The 14,605-nt window shown below is 46.6% G+C and overlaps 1 protein-coding gene across 3 annotated transcripts; it reads right to left on the reverse strand.

The window, feature by feature from the left end:
• Positions 1-532: 532 nt before the first annotated feature.
• On the reverse strand, positions 533-6,298 carry LOC119311553 (protein ELC-like). Of its 3 annotated transcripts, XR_005151105.1 has the most exons (5): positions 4,964-6,298; positions 3,143-3,230; positions 1,286-1,338; positions 1,015-1,191; positions 537-923 (listed from the first exon to the last, which is right to left on the reverse strand). XR_005151105.1 is itself a non-coding variant. In XM_037587193.1 (1 exon), the coding sequence occupies exon 1, from the start codon at positions 6,198-6,200 to the stop codon at positions 4,980-4,982; it is 1,221 nt and encodes a 406-aa protein (XP_037443090.1). In that variant the 5' UTR covers positions 6,201-6,298; the 3' UTR covers positions 4,732-4,979. The 3 variants fall into 3 exon arrangements, 1 of the variants encoding a protein (XP_037443090.1); XR_005151104.1 differs by having other exon boundaries at positions 533-1,191; XM_037587193.1 differs by lacking the exons at positions 537-923; positions 1,015-1,191; positions 1,286-1,338; positions 3,143-3,230 and having other exon boundaries at positions 4,732-6,298.
• Positions 6,299-14,605: the final 8,307 nt, after the last annotated feature.

The raw sequence follows: 14,605 nt of genomic DNA on the forward strand, positions 1-14,605 counted from the left end.
ATGTTGCCCCTATCAGCATAGCTGTCAAATTTGGTTAGCAAAGCTGACAAATTTGGTTAGCCAGAAAGATTTCCATCCTTGAAGTCAACATGCCAGTTTAGAAATATAACAAGTATAGATGGCATCGTTTGGTACTGCAAGAATCATATTCATATCATATCATATCAGTATGAGCTCACAAAGATCGTGGTTGTACTTCCCCAACCGTCAAGTGCTAAATAGGAAACTGTATGTTGGCCGTGTGGTTGAAATTAGTGCAACTGAGGAAAGGGAAACAGAAATATACCATCAACAACACCGTGTCTAGCCTTCTTTCAGAGAGGCACCGTTAGTTAATTAGCTCTAATCCTCCAGTATAAACTGTAACACTACAGAGAGCAGAACCTTGTACTCATCTGTTCCATAATCTAACTAAAACCACAACAAGAATTATGGAACAGAGGGAGTACATAGCAGTGATGCCAACTTAATTGTGTTCTGCTGTGGTGGCCTTTGAGATTGATTCATTAGAATTTTAGAATACCAAGTGTGTATATCAATAGATACATCATAAGGTATATTTTCGTACTGTTTGTATATGCTTGGTATTGTAGATATAAATGATTTTCTCGATAAACTTGGTCAAAGATTACTATGTTTGACCTTTAGAAATCCTCGTCGACAAGAATTACTATGTTTGACCAAGTTTATAGAGAAACAGATCCTACACTGATGAGCCAATACTCTCATCTTTGCTTACCACACTGACGAAGCAATACTCATACTACATCAGAGTTTTTTGGCTGGGTAACCCTATGAGTCTGATCCTCTGTGTGACGCAGATCCTCAATAAATGATGTTCTTTTGGCGTCGTAGAGATCGAGTTGCCCGATTGTGTGAGAGCTTCCCAAGGGGACAAATAATTGTCATTTGTTTGCTGAACTCTGCATTTCAAGCATTCTTCAGAAAATTCCTTCTTTCTAGCATATATTAGACAAATAAGGACATAATCTGAAAGCCTATTGCAGCACCAACCTATTATTTCCGTAGAGCAGCACTAATAACCATTCAAAAATGAGAGTTTGCTAACATAGGTAGTATAAAGTATATATGACCAGGTTGAGAAAATACTAAGAAGCTGAAGTTCACATGCTCAGCGTTCCAATGTGGAATTAATCATGCGGCATTCCAAAGTCCGGCGTACCAGGAAATCTGTTAATCGAATATAGAGGTTTGGCAATGCAGATATGCAACATTGTGAGTAATAGTATTAAGGAAAATGCAGCTTAACATATAAATAACCTACCAGTACACGTACAGTTTAGTCTGGAACTTTTCAAGAAGAACAATGTTGCAGCCCTGCGGTGAAACAATGATAGTTTAATCTTAATAGGCTATTTTCCAAACATAAAATCTATGCGAGGGTCCAAGGAAAATGGTAAGTGAAATCAAACATGCACCGTTTCTGTTCTGAAGAGTACATTGCACTGAACCGTTTCTGTTCTTAATAGGCTATTTTTTTCCTCATCAAATTAGACGCTTTTTCTCAAACAAAGGAAGAACACATGCATTGCTGTGCCTCGGTGCCATTTAAACTTAAATATGTAAAGCTCCACATGACCACATGAGAAGCCATATGCTTGCAATTGATTGACAAATGAGACAATTATTATTAGAATCTTAGGGCTGGGGTACAGGATTAATTAAAAAAAACAGTATCTGCACATACTTCAGGTCAGGATATGGGTACAGATTTAAACAGATGTGGAGCTGGCCTCAGATCAAGCACAATTGTACCAAGCCCAAGGAATATATTTTCTGGTAAAACGTCTGGAACAGCAAATGTCCAGGCCTGGCTGAGTGGGACTTCTTGTAAACCCCAATGAACGCACCGATAAAACCACTGTTCATACAAGTAAAAACGTCCTGAACACTGGGTCCGTCTTGAACAAGACAACTACAATACACACCCAATGCATTATGCATGCTGGTTTGATAAGTGTCTTGCTTTTTCTATCAGCTCCTGGACACACTTAATCGCCACATTAACAGATTCCACCATCATGTCCAACTCAAAACTGAAAAGTGCATTTCAAAGGTCTTCTAGAAATTCAATCATGTGAAATGTTGTGATGTTACACTGTGCTTGCACTCTCTGTCCGAGAGTGGAACATCAGCATGCACCATGACCCCATGCCATGACAATTGACATAAATTGGCGATGCGAGTCTTATTTACTACTCTCCCTCCGTTTGAAAATAAGTGTCATGGTTTTTGAACTAAAAGCACGACACTTATTTTGGAATGGAGGGAGTATTTCTGAAGTCTTGTAAGAATGTTGATGCTTTTAATCAAGCTTGGAAATAATTATATCAAATCTTGTTTTCAAATACCCCCTCTGTCCGGAAATACTTGTCGTAGGAATGGATGTATCTAGACATATTTTAGTTCTAGATACATTCATTTTATGCATTTCTTCGACAAGTATTTCCGGACGGAGGGAGTATATCTTAATGGCAGAGTTCAACTTGTGACTACAATGAAATTCAGTGACCCGGACCCATAGTCTATCAAGCCTTTAGCTAACTATAGGTGTTGTATGGAGCTTCAAACTTCAAAGTTCAGGTTAAGGTTGGCCAGAGTTGCAATGGAGCAGGAAGCAATTCTGCCATTTACCCTATAAACACCAATATTCTACTGACAACTTAAGATGGCTTAAATCTGACAACTCAATTCTGACTGCAAGAGTAGTAAATGCACATTTGTTTGATATATTGCACAAAAACTTGAAAATCAATCAGATCTGAAAACAACTGGAGATGTCAGTCCTAAAGTGCAGCCTACCATCATACAGATTTACGATTATGCACATCATTCCTTATCCCTGCATGCAGTTTTGATCTGCACAACCATTTCTACCCTGATATCCAAGTGGGCTGTTGCAGTTTCTGTTCGCCCTCACACATTTGGCAAAAGAAAGAACACGCTCTGTACCATCAAAATGAAGACAAAAAGGTCGAGCATCTTCCAATATTTCTAAAATGTAGTTATACCTAATTCTTTCACAACTAAAAGTCTGACAAAAAACTTGTGTATAGATATTCAGAAAGATGCACTGCACATGTGCGATGACTGAAAGAATAAAAACAGGAATGATGTTCACCTGTATATCCAGAACACTGTGGGGGCAAGATCACTCATATGAGATAGCACAGATGATTCTTTTTCTCAAGGAAAGCATCCTTGATCGCCTGCACATGACAGTCTGAATTATATCAGGAACCGTTGATGCCACAGCAGTTCGGAGTATTGACGAACACGCCACCGAGCCCTGTCTTGACCGTGCGGCTTACCACCGCACATGTGCTTCATGTTGCTATGTAATCAAATCCAAAATTTCAATTGCTTCTAAGAAAGCTCTTGTAAAATGAGTGGAAAGAAAAGGCGCATGAACGAAGTTAAAAGAACACTTGCTGTAGTACTCTTGTGTTGCAAAGAACACCAGGGTTAGATCGCCTACTGTGGTACCCTTTAATAACATGTGGTACTCTTTAATAATATGAATCTCCTGGGCACAAAATCCACACAGCAGGCCTGGCAGTAAATAAATTAACATCTGGAAGGTGAGCACTCTTCTTTCTCAGATTTTTGGGGTGGTGAGAGATTCTCGTGGTGATGACAACTAATTTCGTTGCCAGTGCAAGGTCAGTGTGGTACCTAAACTCATAGATTCTTGAATCTGATGCTGGGTTGATAAGGGTGTCAGACAGCAAGAGTTCACACAGGTATGCGGCGTGCTGTCAAGCTAACTCTGCTAATAGTACTCCCTCTGTAAAGAAATAAAGAGCGTTTAGATCTAAACGCTCTTATATTTCTTTACGGAGGGAGTTTACGGAGGGTGCTTCAGTTCTCAAGCCACTGTTTGGTCTCTATATTCATTGCTTCCTCCCTGTAGGATAGTCAGATTGATAGGACAACTTATGCACATGCACATTAGTGCAGCTCAAGAAATTGGTGTGCTTGGAAGTTGGAACCCTGTGATGTTGGGATCACATCTATGGACATACAAATCTCTTTGTTACAATTTGCCATCATGGCATGGGATCTCATAAAAGGGTAATTTCGGGGTGGTAAGATTGGAATAGGCTTTTAAATAGCTTTTCCACATAACACCCCAAAAGGTTACCCTACTGTTTATAGTTTAAAAAACCACCCCAAAAAGCTTTTAAAGAGCTTTTGAATACGTTCAATACCATACATAATCTACTTCAGCAAATTCAGGGTCTGCAATTCAAGAAACATTGTTTCAGAAAATAAACCCCAAGCCTAGACGAATTGCAATGAAACAGTCGGCTTCAGATCACACACAGCCTCGAAACAACGACATCAAGCCAAAGCATCCACCAAACTTCAGTGACAGCGCAACGGACAAAAAATGGTTATGCATTTACAATTATCAAAACATAAAAGCCGGATATCACAGCTAGGAGACTATTCCAGTCCCGAGTATCAAGAGTGCAATAAGTTCACAGCAGTGCCATGACAGAAGGAAAAAAAACTAAATATCTAACATTCCCAAAGTACTGAAGAGTCCATATACTTCTCATATCTGAATTTCAATCTCCGGACTGCAATTAGGATAGTACAACTGTACCTAGTACAGCAACACACTAGGCTCTGAATGTATTTTTGCCTATCTAAACAAACATGGAAGCTTCATTCATACAGTAGAGACTTACCAAGACAGACACATCAATGAAATGAGTGTAAATTTCAAAACTGAGATATGTACTGTGAGTTCAACAACCCTACACAAACATCACCATGAACTTACAACACCCCAACTAATAAAGTTATTATTGTGACACATCCGTCTGTTCATATTCAGTAAGCACACACATCGACGACAATGGGAACCAACTTTACACAGAGCCACTCTCTTACAATGGATGGAATCGATTGATCATAAAGCATGTATACTGACCTATCCATCATCTTGGCTAGGAGGCGTACTGTGGTGCCCGTGCCGCCATCCTAGCGACCTGCGCCTGCTGTTGCGCATTGTTAACCTTGGTGCAGAGGACACGCTGGAAGAACTGCTCCCGTGCAAGTGCGCGCACGCTCCTGAGGTAGCCATCGAATGGCACCGATCCTTCCTGAACAGCCTTGTCAAGCGCGTAGATGGTGTCCTCAAGCGCAAAATCAGTAGCTGTGCACTCAAGCATCTGCCTGGACAGCACGTCAGCTGGCTGGATGCCCCCCTCCACCTCGGCGGTGTCGTCGGCAGCCCCCTTGCGGTTCTCGGCAACCCAGGCTTCAATGACGTCAGTGGCCATCACCACATCCTGAAGCCGACGCTCGAGCGTCTCCTTCTCCTCCGTGATCCTGCGCACCCCGTCGTTCACCGCCTCCCCCCGGCCACGCAGCTCGGCCTGCACAGCGAAGAGGGAGTCGACCTCGGCCTCGCGGGCGGTGCGCAGAGCGGCAGCGGCAGCATAGGCGGTATCGACGAGCTTGGAGATGGCGTTGCGCTTGAAGACCTCGGCTGGGTCCTCTGTGGGCGGCTGGCGCGCGGCGAGCTGGGGCGATGCCGGGAACCTGTATGGGCGAGGGACAGGGGCGTAGACGGCCTCGGGGCGCATGGCGGGGGAGGCGGCGGCGGCGGGAGGAGGAGCAGGATGAGCGGGAGGAGGAGTGGGAGACGGGGCTGCGACGGATCTGGTGAAGAGCGGCGGGTCGAGGCCGAAGAGGTGGGAGAGGGATCTGACGAGGTCGAGGAGGTTGGAGGAGGGGAAGACCCAGGAGCGGAGGTAGGGCGCGTTGGCGACGAGGCCGGAGCGGTCGACGAGCGGGTGGTGGGGCTTGATGAGCATGTCGCGGGTGGGGGAGAGGAAGACGAGGGGCGGGGAGCGCGGGTAGGTCTCGGGCAGCCAGATGACGGCGGGCAGGTTGTAGGTGGCGCCGGCGTGGTGGATGGGGACGGTGCCGTCGGCCTGGAGCAGGTGCGCGGCGCGGCCGTCGTTGTGGGTGAAGAGGGCCGCCTTGGGGTGGAGCGAGGGGAAGGCGTCGGCGAGGGCGACGAGGTGGTTGCGGATGAGCCACTTGACGTCCTCCGCGTAGGGGAGCGCCGAGGGTCCCCGCTGGGAGAGGGCGGTGTTGAGGAACTGGTGCGCGTACTGCGCTCCGCTCGCCGGCGGCGGCGGGGACGGGGACGGCGCCATCGGATCGGGGCGGCGGCTAGGGTTTGGTCCTCCTGCCTTCTTTGTGGATATTTGGGGGAAGGAGGAAGAAGAGTGCACGACAGGAAGGGGAAGGAGGGTTCGCTTCCTTTGCAATGAATGAATCAAGGAAGACGAATACTTTCTCAAAAAGAATAAAAAAATTTGGTTCGCTTCCTTTGCAACGAAGTAATCGATTTTGGGCAAATTTGACAATTTTGACCTGTGGATGAAATCAATTCACAGAATGAACTGGTTGTGAAACTATTTCACACCCCTGATCCTTTTGTGTAGCGCCCGCGACGCCGGCGCCACACCCTATGGTGCAGCACCTAGCAAGTGAGTGTTGCACGCCAGTCCACCCTGGCAGTCCTGGACCCCTCACCCAGTTGTGCAACGCCTCGGTGCTAGACGCCTCACAATGTGCAGCGCCTAGCCGTCGGGCGCCACACATTTAATGTGCAGCGCCTAGCGCTTGGGCGCTGCACTGTGACTTATCCGGCTGGCCCCCCCTCCCCACTTCCCCCACACCACACACTCTCCCACCCCCAACCCGAGCTTTGCCCCTCTCCCACTCTCTTCCCCTCACAAATCATCTCCCAAATCTTGCAAATCTGAAGAATTTGTCCATGGATTTCGAAGTTAAACCCTCCCTCAAGGTAATCTTCTCCGATCCTCTTGTTTTGATTCAAGTAATGTTATCAAATTGCTCATTTGTTGCTAGTTTGGGGAAACCCTAGTTTTGTTTGGATCTAGAGATTTGCATGAAGATGTGAGATGTTTGTTTGCCAATTTCCTATGATTAGGCTTTGTTAGTATGTTAGGGTTATTCTTATGGGTGTTCTTATGTTGGTGCTAGGGTTAGGTTTAGGGCTAGGGTTATGCTTTTGGTTAGGGTTATGGTTAGGGTTAGGGTTGTTGTTTCATATATATACTAGGGTTTGTATCCTTGGATTAGTACTCATGGAAGCAATGTTACCTTGTGTCTTTTGAATGCTTATAGCGATGGAAAGAACATGTGTGTTTGTTCATCATGGGGACAAAGACGCCTTCTTGAAAGGTAATATTGAACCGGACCCGGATGAGTTTGACATGGTGTTTGATAGTAGTCCTAGCTATGCGGAGCTCTTGCAACAAGTTAGGAAAGATTTGAATTGGATGGACCCTAGTGATATCGTTGAGTTGGAAGGAAGGCATAATGTTGGTTTTGGAATGCACATCCGTTGGAAGACAATGTGTGTCAACTCGGAGCAACGTTGGGTTGCATACAAGGAGACGGTGGCCAAATCACTAGACAAGGCTCTTGAGTTATTTTCACGAAGAAGGTTGATTCAAGGTTGCATTTGGACTTGAACCGGAGCCCCTCCCCTTTGGTTGCTAGTAGCCCCCCACCCTTGAAGCGAGATGAAATTGTTGGACCTCTTTTGACCCAAGAAGTGAGGCCAACATTGAGCCCGTTTACAAGCAACCAAGATGAAGCTTTGCAAGAGGAGAATGATGAGTATGCGGACGATGACAATGAAGTTGATCTCCATGACAACAATGTGGGTGATCTCGACAAATATCATTTGCAAGAGACAATGGACCATTCCATCCCTTTTTCCCGTGCATATGCATCGGACTCGGATGACGATGGTCCCGACGAACAAGTTGATGCGGAGGGGTTCACGGTGAAGGAGGCCGAAGCTTTCGAGAAGGTATTCGGTCGTGATCATCGGACTACATTGTTCAAGGATGTTAGTCTCGCGGATGAAGCCGTGGTAGATGGTGGCCAATGTATATCTATTGGGGTTAGGCCAAGCTCTCACCGTGATTTGGGAGATGATAAGAACCGGATTGCAAAAGGGTCTAAGTTCGAAACCTTCTTGGAATTGAAGATGTGGCTCGACAACTACTCGGTTACGCATTATCGTCCACACAAGGTGGTGCACTCGGACGTCAATGTGCGCTACACGGTTGCATGTGCATGTGAAGATGAAATATGTCTGTGGATTGTGCGTGCAAGACCATGGAAAGGAGGTCCCACTTGGCACGTAGTGAGTTGTGTGCCAACTCACATGTGCCAAGGCAAAAGGGTGGATGGCAAGATTGTGTCCCAAGACCACAAACAACTCACGTCCGAGTTCATCGCTTACAGGCTCTCCAACTCAATATCCACACTTCCAACAATGAGCGTCCAACATGTCATTGACCTTGTGAAAGCCATCTTTCATTACAAGGTGAAGTACGGCAAGGCATGGAAGGCGAAGCAAGCCGCATTTAAGATGTTGTATGGTACTTGGGAGGAAGCATACAACCGAATCCCTAGGTTGTTGTTAGCCATGGCCGCGACAAACCCGGGCATGTTTCATGTGGTCGAGCCTCATGGGCACCAAACAACGGTTCATGAAGGAAGGAAAGTCTGAGTATTTGGCTGTGCATTTTGGGCGTTCGAGAAATGCATGAGGGCTTTCGAACACTATAGGCCGGTCATCGCCATTGATGGCACGTTCTTGACCGGACAATACAAGGGCACCTTGTTGGTTGCGATAGCAAGTGATGCCAATAACCGGGTGTTGCCATTGGCATTTGCTTTGGTTGAGGTGGAGAACAATGACAACTGGGAGTGGTTTTTGCGTCTTTTGAGGATGAAGGTGTTACCCGCTCAGAGGGAAATTTGTGTCATATCGGATCGGAATCAAGGTATTCTTAACGCGGTGGAGATTGACATTCCCGGGCATGCTCTGTTGCACCATCGATGGTGCATGAGGCACTTTTGTTCGAACTTCTATAGGGAATGTGGCCTTAAGGAGTTGGCCGATGATCTTCAAGATTGTTGTCTCGCTTTCTCCGACAAGCGCTTCACCACTTTGTACAACAAATTGCTTGCACACAAAAAACTTGATTCCGGGGGTCAAGACTTTCTCAATAGGCACATTCAATACCGGAACAAGTGGGCACGTGCTTTTGATGAAGATGGCTGGAGATACGGTTAAATGACAAGCAATATGGCCGAATGCTTCAATAGGGTGCTCAAAGGTGCACGTGGATTACCCGTGACGGCAATAGTTCAATACACATTTGACAAGATGAATGCATACTTTCTAAAGTACTCGATGGAAACGGATGCACAGATAGTGGGTGAGAACCCGCGCAAGTACAAGTACAAGTTCCCACCCAAGGTTGATGAATGGTTGGTATTTCAATCACGGAAGGTGGACTCAGAAGAAGCTATATTATATGACAACGAAGAGTGGAAGTACGAAGTGAAAGAGCCAGGAGGAACCATAAATGATGGCCGCCAACATGGAGGTCGTGCTTTCAAGGTGTTGTTAACACAATGTGATTGCTCTTGCAGGAGGCCATTGTTGCTTCATCTTCCATGCTCACACTTGTATACCGCTAGTCACGTTAAGAATGTGGACATCAATCACCCACGCACCGTGAGGGAGTCGGAGTTCTCAATCATGACGGTCAAGAAAACATGGGCTCCCCGCTTTCACCCATATCTTGACCAATCACAATGACCGGAGTACCATGGTGTTCAACTATGGCCGGATCCGGAGTTGAAGGTTGTTAAATGGGGTAGACGTAAGACAAAGCGTCTTAGAGGCGACATGGACGGATGGGGCCATGGTGGCCGCCGTGAAGCGGGCAACGACCAATTCCAAGAGCCTCGTGAGAGCTCCCGTTGTGGGGAGTGCAAAGGTCATGGCCACAACAAAAGAAAATGTATGAAACCAAGGAAAAGGTCCAAGAAAAATGATGCAAGCACAAGCCAACAAGGAGCTACAGAAGGAAGCCAACCAAGTGGTAGCCAACAAGTGCCAAGGCAACCAAGTGGTAGCTAACAAGTGCCAAGCCAACCAAGTGTTAGCCAAAGAGGATCTAGGCAACAAAGAGGTCGGCAACTAGGACTTATAAGAGGCCGTGGTGGTGGTAGAGCTCGTGGTGGTGGTGTAGGCCGTGGTGGTGGTAGAGCTCGTGGTGGTGGTCTTGGCCGTGGTGATGGTCTTGGCCGTGGTGATGGTCTTGGCCTTGGTGGTGGACTTGGCCGTGGTGATGGACATGGACAAGGTCGTTATAGAGGAATGTTTGGATACCTCGATGGACCATTTTCGTATGTTGCTCACTAACTATAATGTTTCATATGTTCTTATTTTTCATATGTTCTTCTTGCACATGTTCTTCCATTTGTTTTTATTGTCTTTACTGACCATTATGTTTCACTCATTGTAGGTATGGCGGCTTCCCAACCCAACAAACCAACAATGAAGGAGGATGGCCAAGATGAGATGGCGGGATGGTGGGAGAAGGCTGCGAAGAAGCTTAGAGATGAGGATGAAGCCGCACTAAAGAAGAAGAAGGAAGAGGAGCTTGAGAAGGAGAGGAAGGAAACAGAGAGAGCGACACGTGCGATGTGGGCTAGGGACCAAGCTTCGGTGAGGAAATGTGAGGAGGCACAGAAGAAGCGTCAAAAGGATTTTGAAGAAAGAACCATGAAACTTTGGGCATTCGCAGCTGAAAAAGAGGAGAGGAAGAACAAGATATTCATGGAGAGGGTGGTTAAGGAGGCTCACCTCATAAGGAAAAGGGAGAAGGAAGAGGAAGAAGAGAGGAAGAAGAAGAAGGGAAAGGGGCCTTGCTCTACACAATAGAGCTATGTCATCTTCAGCTTCAACTTGCTTGTGGACGATGATCGTGTTATCCTCTAAAATATGCTCTTCGATTTGGTTGTGAACTACTATGTGTAATGGCCTACTATGCCTCCTCCTCGATTTGGTTGTGAACTACTATGTGTCGTGAAGTACTATGTATTTCCTCCTAAATTTGGTTGTATGAACTACTCCTCAAGTTGAAGTACTATGTGTTATGAACTACTATGTGTCGTGAATTACTTTGTGCATATGTTGTCTTCATAGTTCTTTGCTTGCTATGTATCAATACTACTTCACATCATCTTACTATGTGGGCATATGCAAAAAAATACTAAGTCCCAGTGCAGCGCCTAGCATATGGGCGTTGCACTGTCTAGTGTGGCGCCTGCATGCTAGGCATTGCACAGGTCTGTAGCTATCCAGAGAGCAACATAAGTATTGCAAGTTACAGACCTGTGTGGCGCCTAGCATGCAGGCGCCACACTGGACAGTGCAGCGCCTAGCACGTGGGCGCTGCACTATCCAGTGTGGCGCTTGCATGCTAGGCGTTGCACAGGTCTGTAGCTATCCAGAGAATAACAGAAGTATTGCAAGTTACAGACCTGTGTGGCGCCTAGCGTGCAGGAGCCACACTGGACAGTGCAGCGCCTTGCACGTGGGCGTTGCACTATCCAGTGTGGCGCCTGAAGGCTAGGCGCTGCACATGTCTGTAACTTGCAAACACTTCTGTTGCTCTCTGGATAGCTATAGACATGTGTGGCGCCTAGCCTGCAGGCGCCACACTAGACAGTGCAACGCCTAGTAGTTAGGCATTGCACTATCCAGTGTGGCGCCTTCCAGCTAGGCGCCACATAGATCTGTAGCTATCCCTGGTCACTTGTTGCTCTATGTTACCCTGCATAATTTTGCTCAAACTTGGTCATTTTAAGTCATAGATAGTTGTATCACAGAATAAACAGTAATTTCAACATTACTATGAGCTAAGTTCAACATAGTGTGACCATCACGACAAGTTCGACATAGTGTGACCATCACGTTCAAGTTCAACATTAATAACAGCTTCAGGTTCAACATTACCTAGAGTGACCATCACGACAAATTCAACATAGAGTTCAACATAGAGCTACAACCAACATAGAGCTAGTTCCTTGAGCTACAACCTAGATCTTCTTCACCCCCTCTTGACAATGACTAGGACGATGACTAGTTCCTTGAGCGCTTGTTGGCTCCTCCCCCCCTCTTGACGGAGATCTTCTTCACCTTCCTAGGAAGAGGAACCCGCGCCGGCCGGCACCGGCTCCGTCGCCTCCACGCCATCCACATCGTCCTCCAAATAGTCATCCAAAGCCGCCATCCGCGAGGTGCCGACCGTCCTTTTGCCTCTTTGGGTGAAGTCTTCAGGTGTGTATTTGTTGATTCCCTTCCTAGGCTTTAACTGGTATGCAGACCGAACCTGGTATGTCTCCTCATTAGCAACCTATGCATCAACAAAAGATAGTTGAGAGACTGTGTGTGAGGATATAGTATGCAATGCATCAACAATTGGATATATGCTCATGCCATACCTCTTGGGTGATCACACCCACATCCTCATCCTTCAAAGGGTCACCATGGCCCTGGCCCGAAGTAGGATCTGATGGTGTCGCCGACCTAGACCATTCTGGTGATACATACTCCAGGTCACGACAACCGAAAAGGTTTGATAGCCGCCTTAACTTTTGGCCCTGGCGCTACAACATGTACAAGTGAATGAGACATCGAACGTAGCAAAACATGTAAGTGCTAGTTTGAAGGAGATGTGAACCTTAATGAATGCTCGAAGTGCACCTTCCCCATCGCTTTTGCCAACCGGGGTTGTTTCCAGAATAGTCTCGGTCTCATCAGCTGCTTTCTTGATTTGGGCACGCTATGAACAGAAACGGTATTAACGTGTTAGACAAGCGAAAATGAGAATAGTGCGAATGGAAAAGCAAAAAGGCCAAATACCACAAAGTTCATCATTGGCCCCGCAGGGATCACTGAGTTGCCTTTCCTGACTAATGTGTTGTACTGGTGCTGGGATAGCTCATCAAAAACGGTCGGTTCTTCCAAGATCTCATCAGCATACACCAGCTTGCATACCTCCACACGGGTACTTTCAAGAAACCATGCGAGATAGTTGTTGAACGCGATCGGACAGTGCTCACGAAGCTGGGCTTGTTTTCCAACCCTAGCTTGCTCCACACTAAGCGCGAACTGTATGACATACTTCCTGTGATGCTTGACCCAATCGTTGATCTTCCGCTGCTTTTTCCTATCCAACCTACAAGTTAGAAACATAATATTATCACCATTGAAACCGCCGAGAAGCCGTTAAGTGCTAGTTAGAAACAAAAACTTACCCGTGCAGCACCTTGTCCGTGTCCTCCCACTCCAGCGGAAATGACTGAAACAAACCAAACTGGCGGAACACCCGATGTGTCAGGTGAAGCTCAACCGCCCAGTTGCATATAAGTGGGCACCGCATATGCCAGAGATCCCTATCCCTAGTGCACATCGGATTCAGACTGAACTCTATAGGGTTACCAACACTCTCTCCTTTTCCATACGGCTCCCATTCCACCTGCAAAATGGGATAGAATGCAAAATTGATATCGAGTTACGATAGAAGCATGATAATCACTTATGCAATGTCCATTCACCTGCTCAGGCGTGATCGCGTCCAGCTCGCTCTTGTACAACTTGTACATGACCGACGGATCATCCGTCGTCTCATTTAACACATCCCACTTGTAACCCCAAGTGGGGCGCCGTAGTGGGTCATGTTTGTCGTCCCAATCCTCGTACTTCACGATCTTCGATCGTCCAACCGGCAAACGCTCCCAGCTCCATATGGAAAGTGCGAGCATACAACCACCAATACCTCGAGATGGCCTACAACAGGCTTCGTCCAGCTGCACATAAAAGAGAACATGGTTGAATTAACAACAAGATCGCATTGATAATGTAGCAATGAAGTGAAAAGGAAACAACTTCATACCTACCGATACAAGTAAGCCAGTGTCGCCGAACCCCAACTCCATTTGCTATCGAAGACGGTCAACGCCTTCAGCCACATCCATGGAGCATTCTTGCCTGTGCCATCAGCAAACATAGTCCTGGATATCACATACCACATGTACACACGAGCATATGTCTTCACCGTGTCCTCGTTAGCATCCTCAGGGCAAGTACCAAAGTTCGACTGAATCCATGTGAAAGGAGCACCGGCTGTGACTCTTTCCTTCTTCTTGTCTTCTGCGTCTAGTTCATGAGGCTCCAGAGGAACCATACCGATAAGGGCATGCATCTGCACGCACCACCATCAGAATTGGTGTTCATACACAAAGGGTTCCCATCGATAGGAAGACCGGTGATCATAGCCATATCCTGGAGCGTCACGGTCATCTCCCCAGTCTGAAGATGGAAAGTATGTGTCTCTGGCCTCCAATGATCAATAAGCGCGGTGAATGCTGTAGCATTGTTGGGTGGCGTCGACCGGCTGACCAACTGAATGAAAGGGAGAAGTCCTGTCTCCCTTACATACGGTGTGTACCGCTCATCATAGCGCATCCACCCAAGGGTGACCCCGTGAGACCGAATCTTCAAAGGTGCAAGCTCCTACAAAGAAACAAACAAATCATTACATATGGGACATTTGTGTTTGAAATAAACATGAAATTCATAACACCGACAACTTTCATTATTACCCGCTGCTCCACCGACATTGCATACGACCGGTGTTGTTTGTCC

The sequence above is a fragment of the Triticum dicoccoides genome, chromosome 5B (assembly GCF_002162155.2).
Source record: "Triticum dicoccoides isolate Atlit2015 ecotype Zavitan chromosome 5B, WEW_v2.0, whole genome shotgun sequence".
In the NCBI taxonomy this organism is placed as follows: Eukaryota; Viridiplantae; Streptophyta; class Magnoliopsida; order Poales; family Poaceae; genus Triticum; species Triticum dicoccoides.